The 15541-nt window shown below is 25.1% G+C and overlaps 5 protein-coding genes across 5 annotated transcripts; 4 read left to right on the plus strand and 1 right to left on the minus strand.

Moving 5' to 3' along the window:
- Window positions 1-108: 108 nt before the first annotated feature.
- LOC122860869 (nascent polypeptide-associated complex subunit alpha) lies at window positions 109-2548 on the plus strand. The gene is made up of 6 exons (XM_044164906.1): window positions 109-215; window positions 752-1136; window positions 1241-1336; window positions 1553-1714; window positions 1947-1974; window positions 2195-2548. Exons 2-5 carry the CDS (start codon window positions 762-764, stop codon window positions 1959-1961), a joined length of 648 nt encoding a protein of 215 aa, XP_044020841.1. The 5' UTR covers window positions 109-215; window positions 752-761; the 3' UTR covers window positions 1962-1974; window positions 2195-2548.
- Window positions 2549-2637: 89 nt separating this feature from the next.
- Window positions 2638-5991, plus strand: LOC122860861. The gene is made up of 4 exons (XM_044164881.1): window positions 2638-2850; window positions 2940-3034; window positions 3104-3258; window positions 3327-5991. Exons 1-4 carry the CDS (start codon window positions 2772-2774, stop codon window positions 5824-5826), a joined length of 2829 nt encoding a protein of 942 aa, XP_044020816.1. The 5' UTR covers window positions 2638-2771; the 3' UTR covers window positions 5827-5991.
- A 102-nt stretch (window positions 5992-6093) lies between these two features.
- On the minus strand, window positions 6094-7056 carry LOC122860875 (protein FAM177A1-like). The gene is made up of 3 exons (XM_044164913.1): window positions 6814-7056; window positions 6582-6707; window positions 6094-6435 (listed from the first exon to the last, which is right to left on the minus strand). The coding sequence occupies exons 1-3, from the start codon at window positions 6886-6888 to the stop codon at window positions 6142-6144; spliced, it is 495 nt and encodes a 164-aa protein (XP_044020848.1). The 5' UTR covers window positions 6889-7056; the 3' UTR covers window positions 6094-6141.
- A 799-nt stretch (window positions 7057-7855) lies between these two features.
- Window positions 7856-9596, plus strand: LOC122847829 (organic cation transporter protein-like). The gene is made up of 8 exons (XM_044145686.1): window positions 7856-7902; window positions 7963-8062; window positions 8169-8229; window positions 8313-8510; window positions 8572-8740; window positions 8810-9037; window positions 9121-9335; window positions 9409-9596. Exons 1-8 carry the CDS (start codon window positions 7856-7858, stop codon window positions 9594-9596), a joined length of 1206 nt encoding a protein of 401 aa, XP_044001621.1.
- A 1129-nt stretch (window positions 9597-10725) lies between these two features.
- LOC122847830 (organic cation transporter protein-like) lies at window positions 10726-15204 on the plus strand. Its single transcript, XM_044145687.1, has 16 exons — window positions 10726-10868; window positions 10930-11029; window positions 11114-11174; window positions 11247-11444; window positions 11507-11675; window positions 11745-11972; window positions 12057-12070; window positions 12351-12529; window positions 13198-13334; window positions 13430-13529; window positions 13610-13868; window positions 13939-14107; window positions 14179-14406; window positions 14498-14712; window positions 14789-14967; window positions 15058-15204. The coding sequence occupies exons 1-16, from the start codon at window positions 10726-10728 to the stop codon at window positions 15187-15189; spliced, it is 2511 nt and encodes an 836-aa protein (XP_044001622.1). The 3' UTR covers window positions 15190-15204.
- Window positions 15205-15541: the final 337 nt, after the last annotated feature.

The raw sequence follows: 15541 nt of genomic DNA on the forward strand, positions 1-15541 counted from the left end.
TTAAATTTAATATTGTTTTGCGCAGATGCATTTATCCGCCATTAATTTTTCATTGAAAATGCGGCTTAAATATGGAAGCTCTCTTGATTCTCTCTCGCCCCCCTTCTTTAAAAAAAAATTATCGCAATTTCCGGCGAGTCTATCAGTTGGAGAGAGAGCAATTGTAAAAAGAATTTTGTACAATTTTAATTCACGTTGAAAAATACAATAAAAAGGTAAATCCATAACTACAAATTCCATCATATTGGTTTATTAATTATTCTAAATTTTAATTAAATTATAAATTTATTATTAATATATTAAAAATTATATATAACACTGCCCATTGGTAATATTATTTTCCACGAGGTAAATTTATAAAATGTCGTGTTCATCATTTGCGTTTCTAACCAAATTTTTTTTTCTTTTTTATAAATTCTAATTCAATGTAATGAGTGTTTCATAAAAAGTTGATAATTTTATTTGATTAATTATGTCAACAAACACGTGATTACAATGTGATAATTGTGTTATGATTATTGTACAATTTCTATTGTTGATTAGATTTTTCATGGAGTGATTTTTAGTGCAAGTTTTTTTTTTTTTTATGATGATGGACGACGCCATGGTCTTTTTTTTTTTTTAATTCCAAAAATGGCTCGTCTAGTTTAATCTTGTCTTGCAACATTAGCTCACTTACTTGTTCATCTCAGCCATATTTGAATAATAATAATAATAAATTGTGTATTTAATATTAATAATTAATTTTTAGATAAAAAAAAATGCCAGAATTAACTGAATTGGATAAAGCCACAAGCTTTGAGCCATCAAAGGTTGAACTTGAAAATGCTGGATCAGGCACTGACTCTGATTCAGATGATTCAGTACCAGAACTTGAACACCCAACAACAATTGGTGGAGCAACTTTTTCTGGTGCAAATGTTGCTGATACACCAATGGATGGTGTTTCAAAGGCAAAGCAAAGTCGTAGTGAAAAAAAAGCAAGAAAACTCATGAGCAAACTTGGACTTAAACTTGTTCAGGGTGTTAACAGAGTTACTATTCGTAAATCTAAAAATATACTTTTTGTTATTAACAAACCTGATGTTCTTAAAAATCCAGCATCTGATACATACATCATTTTTGGTGAAGCCAAGGTAATTAAAAAACAAAAAAATAATTATTTTACATTGAAGAAAATCAACAATAGTCTTGTTTTTTAAATTATTAATCATGTTGTATTTTTTTAAATATTTTTTAGATTGAAGATCTTAGCCAACAAGCTCAAGTTGCTGCTGCTGAAAAATTCAAGGAACCAGCAAATATCCCATCACTTGCTAATGCCATGAACAACGTGGTGAGTTGATTAATATTTTTAATTTTAAATTGCCTTGTTAATAAAATATTTAATGATGATAAACGTGAAGGTTTCGCAAAATATATTTCACAGTCAGATGTAAAAAAATAATGAAGAAAATCTTGGCAGCCTGATGAATATTTTTTTTATTTACAAATATTTAATGTTAAATGTATTTTATTTTGTGCATTACTAACTAATAAATTAATTTTATAGCAATTTGCTGCACCAATCCAAGAAGAAGATGAGGAAGAAATTGATGAAACTGGAGTTGAAGAAAAAGATGTTGATTTGGTGAGAAACCAAGCTAATGTTTCAAGGGCGAAGGCAATCAAAGCCTTGAAAAATAACCAGAATGACATCGTAAATGCCATCATGGTAAGTTGAAAAATTAATAATATATTATTATTTAAATTTAATTGAATCAAAATTTAACATGATGATAAACGTGAAGGTTTCGCAAATTTATTTCACAGTCAGATATTAAAAAATTATGAAGAAAATCTTGGCAGACTGATTAAATTATTTTTCTTTTAAAAAAAAATTATTTCTTATCAATACACAATTATTCTGAATGTAATTATTAATTATTTATGTTTTTTTGTTACAGGAATTAACGATGTGATAAGGATACTGAGGTGAGATATAATTTTTTTTTGATATTCGAATAATATTTACTTGAAAAAAAAAATAAATATGATGATAAACGTGAAGGTTTCGCAAATTAATTTCACAGTCAGATTAAAATAATGAAGAAAATCTTGGCAGCCTGATATTTAAATAAAAAAATTATCAAATATTTAATTGTCTTTTTTTGAAGAATATTATTAATGAAATATTAATTTTTTTTTGTTACAGGAATTGATGAGGTGATTAGAAATAAACACGTTGGTTTTTTCAGCCAAGCCGAGTCACAATAATCATCGTTTAAACGATCTTTTAATTATTTTCCTTTTTACAATTATTATTTTCACTTGATATGCCGAAAGATGACAAAAAAAATAAAAAGAATTTTAAATTAAAAAAAAAAACAACAAAATATTTCATAGTAATTACACGGATTTGTTTAAATCCGTTAATTTTTTTTAATCTTTTTTTTTTTTTTTTAGAAATCCTTTTAGTCCGTAGTGACAAAAATTAATCTACATGTATATACATAATTCACACAAGAAAGAAAAAAATTTACAAAATAAATAAACATTCTCACATATACCATTTAATTGTTAATAATAAATTAAAACCATTTTTTTTCCAAACACAAAAAAACAATCTAGATTATCGATCGAGTCGAAATTCAGTCGCCATTTTCCGGCGACATTTGTAATGTTTATTTTATTATTTTAATCTTTTTGACAGATTGTCTGATAAATATATTTGTGTATTATTTAAAATGTTTATAATAATTGTTGCTTGATAAATTAAATATTTTATTGAAATGCAGGATATTTGTACAGACATTAAAACTGCAATTGATCACGGACGTACTGATATTTTACGATCATTACTCGGTGCATGTACGTAACCAGACACGTCATTAAAAAAACAAAAAATATGTAATTAAAAAAGTGTCAATATTTATAATTGATTTATACTTAATTAACAGGTGACAATGGTGATGTTGGTGAGGGTATTACAAGAGAAGAAATTCTTAATCAGCCATTTCTTGAAGAAGGAACATTTTTATCATATGCCTCAAAGGTAATGAGTATAATTATTAATTAACAAAATGAAATAAAATTAATTCAAGTAATTTTTTTTGATACTTAGACAAATCAAGTTGATGTTGTAAGAACATTATTAAATTGTGGTGCTGATCCAACAGTTAAAAATGCACATGGACACAATGCAATTGATGTTGCAGCAAGTGATGCTATTCGTTTAATTTATGTTGAAGAATTATTAAGAGCAACAGCTGCATCAGAGTAAGTTTAAAAAAAAAATAAATTTAAAAAATAGCTAATAATTTGATAATATCTAATAATAATTACAGTATTGATCGAGTGTTATTATTGATAACAGCTGGAATTGATGTTAATTCTTGGGATTCAGAAGGTAGTAAAAATACACCATTACATTGGGCAGCATGTTTTGGTAATAAAGAAATAGTACAGTGTCTATTAAATCGTGGTGCTGATGTTAATGCTAAAAATGGTTGTGGTGCAACACCACTACATGAAGCTGTTGATCGTGATGATATTGATATATGCCAAGAGTTATTAAATGCTGGTGCAAATCCACATATACGTGCTTTACAAGGTACATTTGCTGGTAAAAGTCCATATGAATTATCACGTAATAAACAGCTTGCAATATGTACAATGATGCAATTTATTATTTCAAATAATAATGATAATAATGATAAAATTGATAATAATAATTATCAACAAGATATAAATAATTTTAGTCAAAAAAGTATATCAACAAATATGAGTCAACTATCAATTGATTCAAGTAAATCAACAGATCCATTATTTGAACAGCCAACTGGTGTTAGAGATAATATAAATGATAATGATAATATTAATACATCATTAAATGATAAATCATGTATTTGGAATTTAATTTGGCCACAGCCAAAAACAATAATTAAACTTGGTCATAATTCAGCGCCATTTATTGCTGGTAAAGAATTATTTATATCAATTATTCAAGGTAGTGAATCAATTCATGATATACTTGATGTATGGGAAGTAAGTAGATCACATTTACTTGAATTAGGACATGATGTTAAAGTTGGTGAAGTACAACCAGGTTCAGGTAGATGGCTTGGTGATAATAGAATTGAATGTATTGTTAATCGTAATTTATTCAATGTAACACAAGGCTATCAACTTCATGTATCACAAAATTCAATAAAAGTAACTGCTGGTAGTCTTGCTGGTCTTCATTATGCAATATCAACATTTATACAAATATTACGTTTATGTAAAAATTCTATAACACCAGAAATATGTGAAATTCCAACAGTATTAATAAAAGATGAACCAAAATTTATTCACAGAGGTATATTATTAGATATATCACCAAGAGGAAGAACACCAACATTGGATTATTTATTTCATACAATTGATTTATGGTCAACATTTAAAATATCACATCTTCATTTATATTCAAGATTAACACCAAGTTGTGATTGGCAATTATGTTATACAAGATCAGAAATGGTTACACTTGATCGTTATTGTAGAGATCGTCATTTAGATTTAATTCCAGCACTTGATGTTGATTCAAATGTAAGTCAACGTCATTTACAACAAATGTGGCCAATATTTCAAGAATTATTATCAACATTTCCAAGTTTAACATATGTACATGTTGGACCAAGACTTGCTAGTCTTCTTGTACAACCAGATAATCTTGATTCAAGTATATCAATCAATGAAACAGTTGAAACTGATATGTCAGAAGTATTTAAATCATATTCATGTCTTCAAGAACTATGGCATATATTAAATTTAAATTCAAATACAACATTATTATTATGTTCAAATGGTTTACATTCAAAACCAGAATTTCGTAATGTACCAAGTAATGTTATACTTGTTGAGTATGGTTTTCAAGCTGATTATGATTTTTCTGAATGGACAGAAGCATTTAAAATTGCTGGTGGTAATGTATTACCAAGTTCTGGTACAGCAAGTTATAATAGTCTTGCTGGTTGTCCAGCATCAACATTGGCAAATACTAAAAATGCAATTAAAACATCAATTGAACAAAATTCAATTGGTATTGTTGTTGCACATTGGTCTGGTAGTCATCATTTAACACCACATCCATTTTCATGGATTGGTTATTTAATTGCTGCTGGTTTATCATGGAATCCTGATACTGATATTGAACTTGGTCCAATTGATCCTTATGATACACATGATAATATAAAAATGAATCAAAAAAAATTATATCTAACAAATATATTAAATATTCATGTATTTCATGATTTAGAAAATAAAATTGGTAATGCCATATTGGAATTGGGAAAAATTGATACTCTAGTATTGACATTAAGTAAAAATCAAGATGCAAATGATTTACAACAAATACCAGATAATAGAGGATCAACATTATATCGTTTATTAACTGATCCTGATAATGTTAATTTAGAATTTTTATCATCTGATTTATTTATTAAAATGACTAAACAAATAAAACGTGTTACACATGGTCTTTATGAGGCAAATATAACATCAAAATTTGGATCAATGGAAATACAAGAACTTCAATTAACTGCTGATTTAATGTTAACAGCATGTAAAATTGGTAGAACACTTATTGGTGTTGGTGTTAATCCAAATAGTAATATGGGTCTTGCTGTTATTAATCTTGGTGTTTGTAATTTACCACCAACATTTCGTACTGATATTGCTAATAAAATGATTGCACATATTGAACAATATAAAGGTGCATGGTTACAAAGACATCTTCCACAAGGTCTACAAAGTTCATTGCTAGTCTTGACCAGTGCACTGCATAGATTTGTACCAGAAACATAAAAATTATTTAATATTTTTCTTAATAATATTTCACCTCAAATACAACTTAATATTTTTATTTATATTTTTTCATTTATAAAATAAAAGGAAATAAATTAATTAACGTCAGGTATTATCTGTCAAAGACTGTTAAAATTTAATAATAAAATGCAACATATAATTTTACATTGGTAATATACTTATTGGTAATTATAATTAGAGAAATAATTATATATTTTTTTTAATATTATTTTTAGTTTTTAAGAAAAATATAATTATTAAAAATTTTTAAGCGTAGATTGCCATCAGTTCTTGGATTTTTTATTTTTTATTTTTTTATTGTGATTGTACACATTGTTGATTGTTTAAATTTGTTCCATTTGATGTTTCAATTAGATCATTGTATTTGTGTTGTTCTTTCCAACCAGCCATTTCAACTTGTTCTTGTTGTTTTTCTGCATCTTCAGCTTTTTTAATACGATTATATTCATTTATTTCAAATTGATATTTTGGTGATGTTATACCAAGAAAATTAGCAAGTGTTTCTCCAGCATAATCGCAGCCATGAATAACTTTTGAACATAGCCAAGATGTTTGATGCCATGTCCAAGGTACCCAAGTTAGTGATTTCTATAATTTAAATATTTTTTTAATAGTCTTTTGACCTTGTGTTTATAATGAAAAATCAATTTTTATTTTTTTTTTATTAGCCACGACAATATCACCCCTTGATATTATTAAAAATTAACAAATCAATGAGTCATTTGTTTACTTACTGGGTCAACCTGTACGACATTCAATTGATCTTTATGTGTATCAATGTCAACTTCATCATCCTCATACTCCACAAGTTCCCCATCAGAAAAATGACGTATGCTTTTTATTTTTCTTCCATCATTTTGCTTAAAAAAAAATAATATATATTATTAATATTATTATGCTATTATTTTTTATAAAATAATATTACTATTATTATTATTTATTTGTTTGTTTATTTTTATTACTCACATTTTTCTTGTTATCGTCATCAAAATTAAGAATGACATTTTGAAGATCAGTAAAACTTTTATCGATATCTGACATTTTTTAAAATATTTTTTCCAATCAATCACTCAATTTAATTTTAATTTACAATATCTTATGACAATTTCATGTAAAGTATTTTTTTGTCTGGAACGTAATAATGTTGTTCTTGAAAATTAGGCACACAATTCGTAGAAATAGAAAGTGATGGAAGCCTGCGCAATAAAACTATAAAAACAGAATAATAATAATAATAATAAATAACAATAATAATAAACACAGCTGATTAATAATTCATTATTTCAGCTAAAGGGGGCAATATAATCGTCATTAAAAAAAAATTCAAAACAGTATGATTATTATATGCTAAATATAAATAAAATATTAAAAAATGAAAACTTATATTGACGAATTTGTAAAATTGTTTATACAATAAAAATTGTTTGAGATAAATATTTATCTGATGATTGATTGATAATTAAAAAAAATATATTGGTTAATTTTAATTTTTTTATTATTTTTATTTTTTATTATCAGGAGACCCGGTAGGGTCTCGCCTCAATTTTTTTTTATGGTATTGCAATCATGATTGAAACTAGTTGTAATTTTTATGATCAATTAAATATTTCATCTTAAAAAACTTATTATTTATTTTTTTAATCAAATATTTTCACTTTTTTTTTTTATTGAAAAATTGACTGATTGTTATTCGATGATATTTAACGTAAAATAATGACAACCTCGTATTATATTATATGCTGATAATGAAACAATTATTAATGTTCAAGTTGTTGGCACATAGACATGCAAGTTTACTTAATAATTTTTTTTTCCATTGACACAATTGTCTATGATAATTGATAAGATTATATATTAATTAGTAATAGAAATAATAATATTAAATTAAATAAGTTTGGGAATTAAAAAACAAATGGCGCTCGACGATGTTATTGTAGAAATCGGAGAATTCGGGAGATATCAAAGAAAAATATATATTTTACTTTGTATCCCAATAATATTTTGTGCGATGAATAAAATATGTGGATCATTTCTTAATTTTAGACCAGAATTTGAGTAAGTTTAATTATTTCAAAATAACAATTAATATTATATACAATTTATTTATTTTTACAGATGTTATGATCGAAACATATCTTTATCAAATAATACATGTGATGATTGTGATGAATTTATTTTTAATACAGATATTGTAAGCGTATCAACAACGACAGAGGTAAAAAATTAAATTATTTGATTAAAAATATTAGCTCATTTTAATTTCAAAGATATATTATTTAAATATTTATTAATATATTTATCAAATAATTTTAAATATTTAGTGGAATTTAGTTTGTGAAAGAGAATGGATGAGATCAACATCAGAGTCTCTCCTTATGACAGGTAAATAATTAATAAATTATCAACCATTAATGAAAATTAATTAAAAACATATTGATATAAATAAAATTTTTATCATTAAACAGGAGTCATGATTGGAAGCATTTGTCTTGGAAGTTTGTCTGATCATATGGGTCGTCGTCCAGTATTTCTTGTCTCTTTGATTATTCAACTTATTGCTGGAATGGCAATTGTATTTTCACCAAATTATATTACTTATGTTATACTGAGATTAATTGTGGGCATTTCACTCGGTGGAATTTTCACAACAACTTACGTCATGGGCAAGTGACTTATTATATTATCCAAATAATATAGCATTTTCAATTTAATAAAATTTTTCAGCACTAGAAATGGTTGGCCCTACAAAACGTCGAATAACTGGTATTTGTTATCACCTTTTTTGGACAACTGGATATGTACTTGTTGGAGTATTGGCATATTTTTTTCGTAATTGGAGAAATCTTCAACTTGCCATGAATTTACCATTAATATTTTTTCTAATTTATTGGTGGTAGGACTTGTGGTATTTTAAATAATTAAAAATTCATTTTTAAATATTAATTTTTTATTCATGATTTAGGTTCATGCCTGAGTCAACACGTTGGCTACTTACCAAGGGTAAAATTGAAAAAGCTAAAGAAATACTTCAAGCAGCAGCTAAAGAAAATAAAAAAATAATATCAATTGATACACTTGATCAACTTCTTGCTAAGAATCAAGTTGAGACTGCTGATGAATCTTCAATGATTACTTTAATTTTAAAATATCCAAATTTAAGGAAAAAAACAATTATCATTTGTGTCAATTGGTAAGTTTTAATAACAATAAATCTTTTTTTTTTCTCTTTTTCCAGTCCACCTATTTATTTATTTACATAATTTCTTCTTTTAGGATTTTGATAAGCTGTACGTATTTCAGTTTATCGTTTGGTGCTGCGAATCTTAGTGGTTATCATTTTTTAAATCATATTATTTCTGGTCTTGTTGAAGCACCAGTTTATATTACTCTTATTTTTATTGTTGACATATTTGGTAGAAAAAAAATACTCTTTGGTTCTATAATTTTAACCGGAATTTCCCTCGTAGCTACAGGGCTGTTTATAAATTGTAAATTAATTAAAATAATTTTACTACTTGTATATATTCAATTTATAATAATTTTTTCTTTAATTAATTTTAGATCCTGATGTTCATATTGTCATGTACATGCTTGGAAAAATTGGTGTAACAGCAGCATTTGGTACTTTTTATCTATTTACTGCCGAACAATATCCAACAATTGTTAGAAATGCTGGAGTTGGTGCTGCTGCAATGTCCATTGGTATTGGCGGAATAATTGCCACACGGGCTGGCGAACTTGTTAGTTGAAAAATTAATTATTATTTTAAAAATTTATAAAAACTATTTTAACCATTTTTTTTTACAGGCATTAATCTCGAATAGACTACCTTATTTTGTAATGAGTATTGCAAGTATTTTTATTGTCATACTTTTTACATTTTTACCGGAAACATTCAACCAGAAATTACGAGACACACTGAGTGATGAAGAATGATATAAAATCTTTAAATAATTATCCTCATTTACATTAACAATTGACATTTAATAATTATTTTTCAAATATTGTATAATCAAAATCCAAATATACAGATATATATACAGATTAATTTTATTTTTAGTAAAAATTTACAAAAAATAATTTTTATCTCGTTTCTTTAATTTAATTTAATAATAATTATTAAAATGTCTATTTTATTTATAATTTGTTTACATTTTTGTCTCATTATACTAATAGCAAATTTAAAAATTTTATTATAATATAAATAAACAAACAAGTTGTTGGTTCGTTCACAAAGGAACCGTCAGATAAGCCGCATGTTAATTTTTAATTTTTATGTTTGCATGTGTGAATGTTTGAGTTGAAAATTTCAACAAAAATTTTACCTTCAAGTATTTTTCTCAATAAGTAAGTTGTTAAATTAATTTTAAAAATATTCAAGTATATATATATATTAAAAAAGTTTTCATTTAAAAATAAATGTAATCAGATAATCACAAGTAGGTGATAAAAAATCGTCATGTAGGTGAAGTTTTGTTACAATATTATTGGATAAACATGTAAAGGATAAATCAAAATTAATTATTTTTTTTGTTGATGGTTATAAGGTTAGAATCCGTTAGAACTAGAAATAGATAAAAAAAAAAAAAAAAAAACATGTGCATTCGAGGGGGACATAAACCGGTGTATGGACCGGTGCAGTCAGATGACATCAATCCCTTCTTTTTTTTTTTCTATTTTTTTTCTATGGTGTTTCGAAAACAGTCGAAATAAAAAAATATTTTTTAAAAATTCTTTTCCATTGTTTAATTATTATTGTTATTATTGATTTACTGATTTGTTTAATTATTTTAATTTATTTTTCAGACGATTTTCTTACAATTGAAAATAATAATTTTATGATTTTTATGAGTTATTAAATTATTTTAATTGATAATAATGACTGTTGATGATGTTATTTTACGTATTGGAGAATTTGGAAGATATCAAAGAAAAATATATATTTTACTTTGTATTCCAATAATATTTTGTGCGATGAACAAAATTTCTGGATCATTTCTTAATTTTAGACCTGAATTTAGGTAAGTTTAATTATTTCAAATTAACAATTGATATTATTTACAATTTATTTAATTTTTACAGATGTTATAATCGAAATGTATCTTTATCGAATGAAACTTGTGGTAGCTGTGATAAATTTATTTATGATACTGATATTGTCAACGTGTCAACAACTACTGAGGTAAAAAAAAATTAAATATTAACTCATTTTAATTTCAAAGATATACCTATTATTTAAATATTTATTAATATATTTATCAAATAGTGGAATTTAGTTTGTGAAAGAGAATGGATGAGATCAACATCAGAGTCTCTTCTTATGACAGGTAAATAAAAAATAAATTATCAACTATTGATGAAAATTAATTAAAAACATATTGATATAAATAAAATTTTAGGAGTCATGGTTGGAAGTATTTGTCTTGGAAGTTTGTCTGATCATATGGGTCGTCGTCCAGTATTTTTTTTCTCTTTGATTGTACAACTTGTTGCTGGAATGGCAATTGCATTTTCACCAAATTATATTACCTACGTTATATTGAGATTAATTGTAGGCATTTCAGTAGGTGGTGTTTATACAATTGCGTTTGTCATATGTAAGTAACTTTATAATTTATATAATTTTAATTTACATTATTAATTTAATAAAATTTATTAGCATTGGAAATGGTTGGTCCATCAAAACGTCGCATAACTGGTATTTGTTGTCAGCTTTTTTGGACAACTGGATATGTACTTGTTGGTGTATTAGCATATTTTTTTCGTAATTGGAGAAATCTTCAACTTGCCATGACTGTTCCATCAATATTCTCCCTCATTTACTGGTGGTACGACTTGTGGTATTTTAAATAATTGAAAATCCATTTTTAAATATTAATTTTTTATTCATGATTTAGGTTGATGCCTGAGTCAACTCGTTGGCTACTTACCAAGGGTAAAATTGAAAAAGCTAAAGAAATACTTCAAGCAGCAGCTAAAGAAAATAAAAAAATAATATCAAGTGATACACTTGATCAACTTCTTGCTAAGAATCAAGTTGAGACTGCTGATGAATCTTCAATGATTACTTTAATTCTAAAATATCCAAATTTAAGGAAAAAAACAATTATCATCTGTGTCAATTGGTAAGTTTTAATAACAATAAATCTTTTTTTTTTCCTCATTTTTCTAGTCCACCTTTATTTATTTACATAATTTTGTTCTTTTAGGATTTTAATAAGCTGTACGTATTACAGTCTCTCATGGGGTGCAGCAAATCTTGGTGACAATAAATTTTCAACTCATATTATATCTGGTCTAGTTGAAGCACCAGTTTATATTATTCTTGTTTTTATTGTTGACATTTTTGGTAGAAAAAAAATACTTTGTATTTCTATGTTATCAACTGGAATTTCTTTGGTAGCTGCAGGATTTTTTGTAAATGGTAAATTAAATTTTTTATACATGAAATCATTTTAATAATCAAATTTTAATTATTAATTGTTTTTTTTTTTTCAATTTAGATTCTACTGTTATTGTTGTGATTTACATGATTGGCAAAATGAGTATAACAACAGCATTTGGTACTTTTTATTTATTCACTGCTGAACAATTTCCAACGGTTGTTAGAAATGTTGGTGTTGGTGCTGCATCAATGTCCATTGGCATTGGTGGAATAATTGCCACACGTGCTGAACAACTTGTAATTATTATTATTCAAATATTACTATCTAAAATAGAAATATTTTTAATGAAAAATTATTGCTTTTTTTACAGGAATTAATATCAAATAGACTACCTTATTTTTTTTTGGGTATTGCTGCATTTTTTGTTTCAATACTTTTCACATTTTTACCTGAAACACTCAACAAAACATTACCAGAAACCCTCAAAGATGGAGAAGAATTAAAAGACTAAATATTTATATTATTATTAATTTTATTTTTCATATAAATACTATTTTTTTTCCTTTTAATATTCAATGAAATTTAATTTGTTTATTTAAGATATTTATTGTACATAAAATGTCAATTTATTAGTATTATTTTTTTGTAATATCAATGATAAATCATTCAACGTCGAAAAGATAAATAAATGGCTGTTGATTAGCTTGTAAGTCGACGACAGATAAGTCAACTGTTTTACTAATATCTACATGTTTTTTATAAATTTTTTTTCAGTTTAAACAATGTCTCATTGGACATTAGCATATTTTTCTAGAATAAAAGTGTCTTAGAAATATTTAGAGTCAAAATTTCCATGATCACATAAGTGTATAATAATAATTACATTTTTAATAATTAAAAAAAAATTTTTAATTTCATTTATTAATTTAATTTTAAATAATTAAGAAATTAATAAATAATGGCTCTTGATGATGTTTTTTTACTAATTGGAGAATTTGGAAAATATCAATATCGAAATTGTATTTTATTTTGTATTCCAATAATTTTCAGTGCGATGCATAAAATTTGTGGTTCATTTCTCAATTTCAAACCAGAATATCAGTAAGTTAAAATTTTTAAATAATAAAATTATTAATATATATATTAATTAACATATATTACTCAATCAATATCAATATTTAAATAATTTTTTTTAGATGTTATAACGCGGAAATAATTTTATCAAATAATACATGTGATAATTGTGATGAATTTATTTATAATACAGATATTGTTAGTGTATCAACAACTACTGAGGTATAATATAAATAAATAATTAATATTATTATTGAATAATAAATAAATTGAATGATAAAAAATTTATTTGATAATTTTAGTGGAATTTGATTTGTGATAAAGATTGGATGCGATCAACATCAGATACTATATTTATGAGTGGATCATTTTTAGGCTCTTTGGTTCTTGGTAGCTTGTCTGATAAATATGGTCGTCGACCAATTTTTCTTTTATCACAATCACTTCAATTTGTTGGAGGTGTATTTGTTGCATTTTCACCCAATTATCTGACATTTGTTATTTCAAGATTTATCGTAGGAATTTCGGTTGGAGGTCTTTTTTCGATTCTCTATGTAATGTGTAAGAAATTTGCAAACAATTTTCATATCTTTTTGCTCTGGTGAAAATAATTTTTTTTTTCCAATTTTAGCTGCAGAAATAGTTGGACCATCAAAACGTCGAATAACAGGAAATCTTTGTCAGCTTTTTTGGTCAATTGGATATGTACTTGTTGGAGTATTGGCATATTTTTTTCGCAACTGGAGAAATCTTCAGCTTGCTATGACCCTACCATCAATTTTATTAATTTTTTACTGGTGGTAAGATCCTTTAAAAATCATCATTAATATTTAAATATCAAAAACAATTAATTATTTTAAAAATTTTCAAGGTTTTTGCCAGAATCAGCTCGTTGGTTAATTGCCAAAGGAAAAATTGAAAAAGCCAAAGATATACTTGAATCAGCAGCTAAAGAAAATAAAAAAATAATAACACGTTTTACACTTGATGAATTACTAACTAAAAATAAATTTGAAATTGTTGATGAAACTTCAATTTTAACTTTAATTATTAAGTATCCAAATCTTAGAAAAAAAACATTTATTTTATGTTTTAATTCGTATGTTTTAATAATGATTATTATTTAAAAAAAAAAATATTTATTCATATATTTATTTGGTTAATTTTTTCTTTTTCTTTTTTTTTTTTAGGGCTTTGATAAGTTGTATATATTATAGTTTATCTTGGGGAGCTACAAATCTTAATGGCAATCATTTTATCAATCATATTGTTTCTGGTCTTGTTGAAGTACCAGTTTACATTATTCTTATTTTTACTGTTGATTTATTTTGTAGAAAAAAAATTCTCTGTGGTTCTATGATTTTAACTGGAATTTCTCTGATAGCTACAGGAATATTTGTCAATTGTAAATTAAATATTTATTTATATTTTAATTTTTACTATTTTTTGTTTATTAATTAATTAATTTTTTTATATTTTAGATTCTAATGTTCTTATTGGATTTTATATGATTGGAAAAATGGGTATAACAGCAGCATTTTCAACAATATATTTATTTGCAGCTGAACAATTTCCAACAGTTATTAGAAATGCTGGTATTGGTGCTGTTGTTATGTCTGTTAGTATTGGAGGAATAATTGCGACTCATGCTGAACAATTGGTTAATAATTATAAAAATTTCAAAATTAAATTAAATTTTTTTTTAACATTAATAATCATTTTTCAATTATATTATTTATATTTTTTACAGGGATCAATATCAAATAGACTGCCTTTTTTTGCGATGGCTTTCGGAGCATTTATTGTTTCAATATTATTTATATTTTTATCAGATACAAGAAACAAAAGTTTACCCGAAACAATGAAAGATAATGAAAAATAATAAAATTATAAATACCTAAACAATCAATAATTTATTTAATTAATAATTATACTTATTTATTTATTTTTTATCACAGTAATATTAATTAAAATTTTAAATTTCGGTAGTGAAGGTGAGAAACAAAATTAGTACTTGTCAGTTGTCAATAATTTTTTTAATGTTTATTTATTTATTTTTGAAATAAAATTAAATATTAGTACGATATTATATTTCACGCCCTGGCACGAACAGAACGTGAATCCTTGAATTCTCAAGAACTGTCATTTTATATACCTACCTATATTAATTAAAATTTCAAATTCAAATTTTTCGCGCTATTTATCAATTTCGACAATACCGTGGAATGTAAATA

The sequence above is a fragment of the Aphidius gifuensis genome, linkage group LG1 (assembly GCF_014905175.1).
Source record: "Aphidius gifuensis isolate YNYX2018 linkage group LG1, ASM1490517v1, whole genome shotgun sequence".
Lineage (NCBI taxonomy): Eukaryota > Metazoa > Arthropoda > Insecta > Hymenoptera > Braconidae > Aphidius > Aphidius gifuensis.

Coding starts and splice junctions, on each gene's coding strand:
- LOC122860869 (XM_044164906.1), top strand. CDS start 762: ATGCCAGAATTAACTGAATTGGATAAAGCCACAAGCTTTGAGCCATCA. Junction 1,137..1,240: donor TCATTTTTGGTGAAGCCAAG/GTAATTAAAAAA, acceptor AATATTTTTTAG/ATTGAAGATCTTAGCCAACA. Junction 1,337..1,552: donor CTAATGCCATGAACAACGTG/GTGAGTTGATTA, acceptor TTAATTTTATAG/CAATTTGCTGCACCAATCCA.
- LOC122860861 (XM_044164881.1), top strand. CDS start 2,772: ATGCAGGATATTTGTACAGACATTAAAACTGCAATTGATCACGGACGT. Junction 3,035..3,103: donor TTTTATCATATGCCTCAAAG/GTAATGAGTATA, acceptor TTTGATACTTAG/ACAAATCAAGTTGATGTTGT. Junction 3,259..3,326: donor AGAGCAACAGCTGCATCAGA/GTAAGTTTAAAA, acceptor TAATAATTACAG/TATTGATCGAGTGTTATTAT.
- LOC122860875 (XM_044164913.1), bottom strand. CDS start 6,888: ATGTCAGATATCGATAAAAGTTTTACTGATCTTCAAAATGTCATTCTT. Junction 6,708..6,813: donor ATGACGATAACAAGAAAAAT/GTGAGTAATAAA, acceptor TTTTTTTTTAAG/CAAAATGATGGAAGAAAAAT. Junction 6,436..6,581: donor ATGTCGTACAGGTTGACCCA/GTAAGTAAACAA, acceptor TTTAAATTATAG/AAATCACTAACTTGGGTACC.
- LOC122847829 (XM_044145686.1), top strand. CDS start 7,856: ATGAATAAAATATGTGGATCATTTCTTAATTTTAGACCAGAATTTGA. Junction 7,903..7,962: donor AATTTTAGACCAGAATTTGA/GTAAGTTTAATT, acceptor TTATTTTTACAG/ATGTTATGATCGAAACATAT. Junction 9,336..9,408: donor TACAGGGCTGTTTATAAATT/GTAAATTAATTA, acceptor AATTAATTTTAG/ATCCTGATGTTCATATTGTC.
- LOC122847830 (XM_044145687.1), top strand. CDS start 10,726: ATGACTGTTGATGATGTTATTTTACGTATTGGAGAATTTGGAAGATAT. Junction 11,175..11,246: donor AGAGTCTCTTCTTATGACAG/GTAAATAAAAAA, acceptor ATAAAATTTTAG/GAGTCATGGTTGGAAGTATT. Junction 12,530..13,197: donor CCACACGTGCTGAACAACTT/GTAATTATTATT, acceptor TAAATAATGGCT/CTTGATGATGTTTTTTTACT.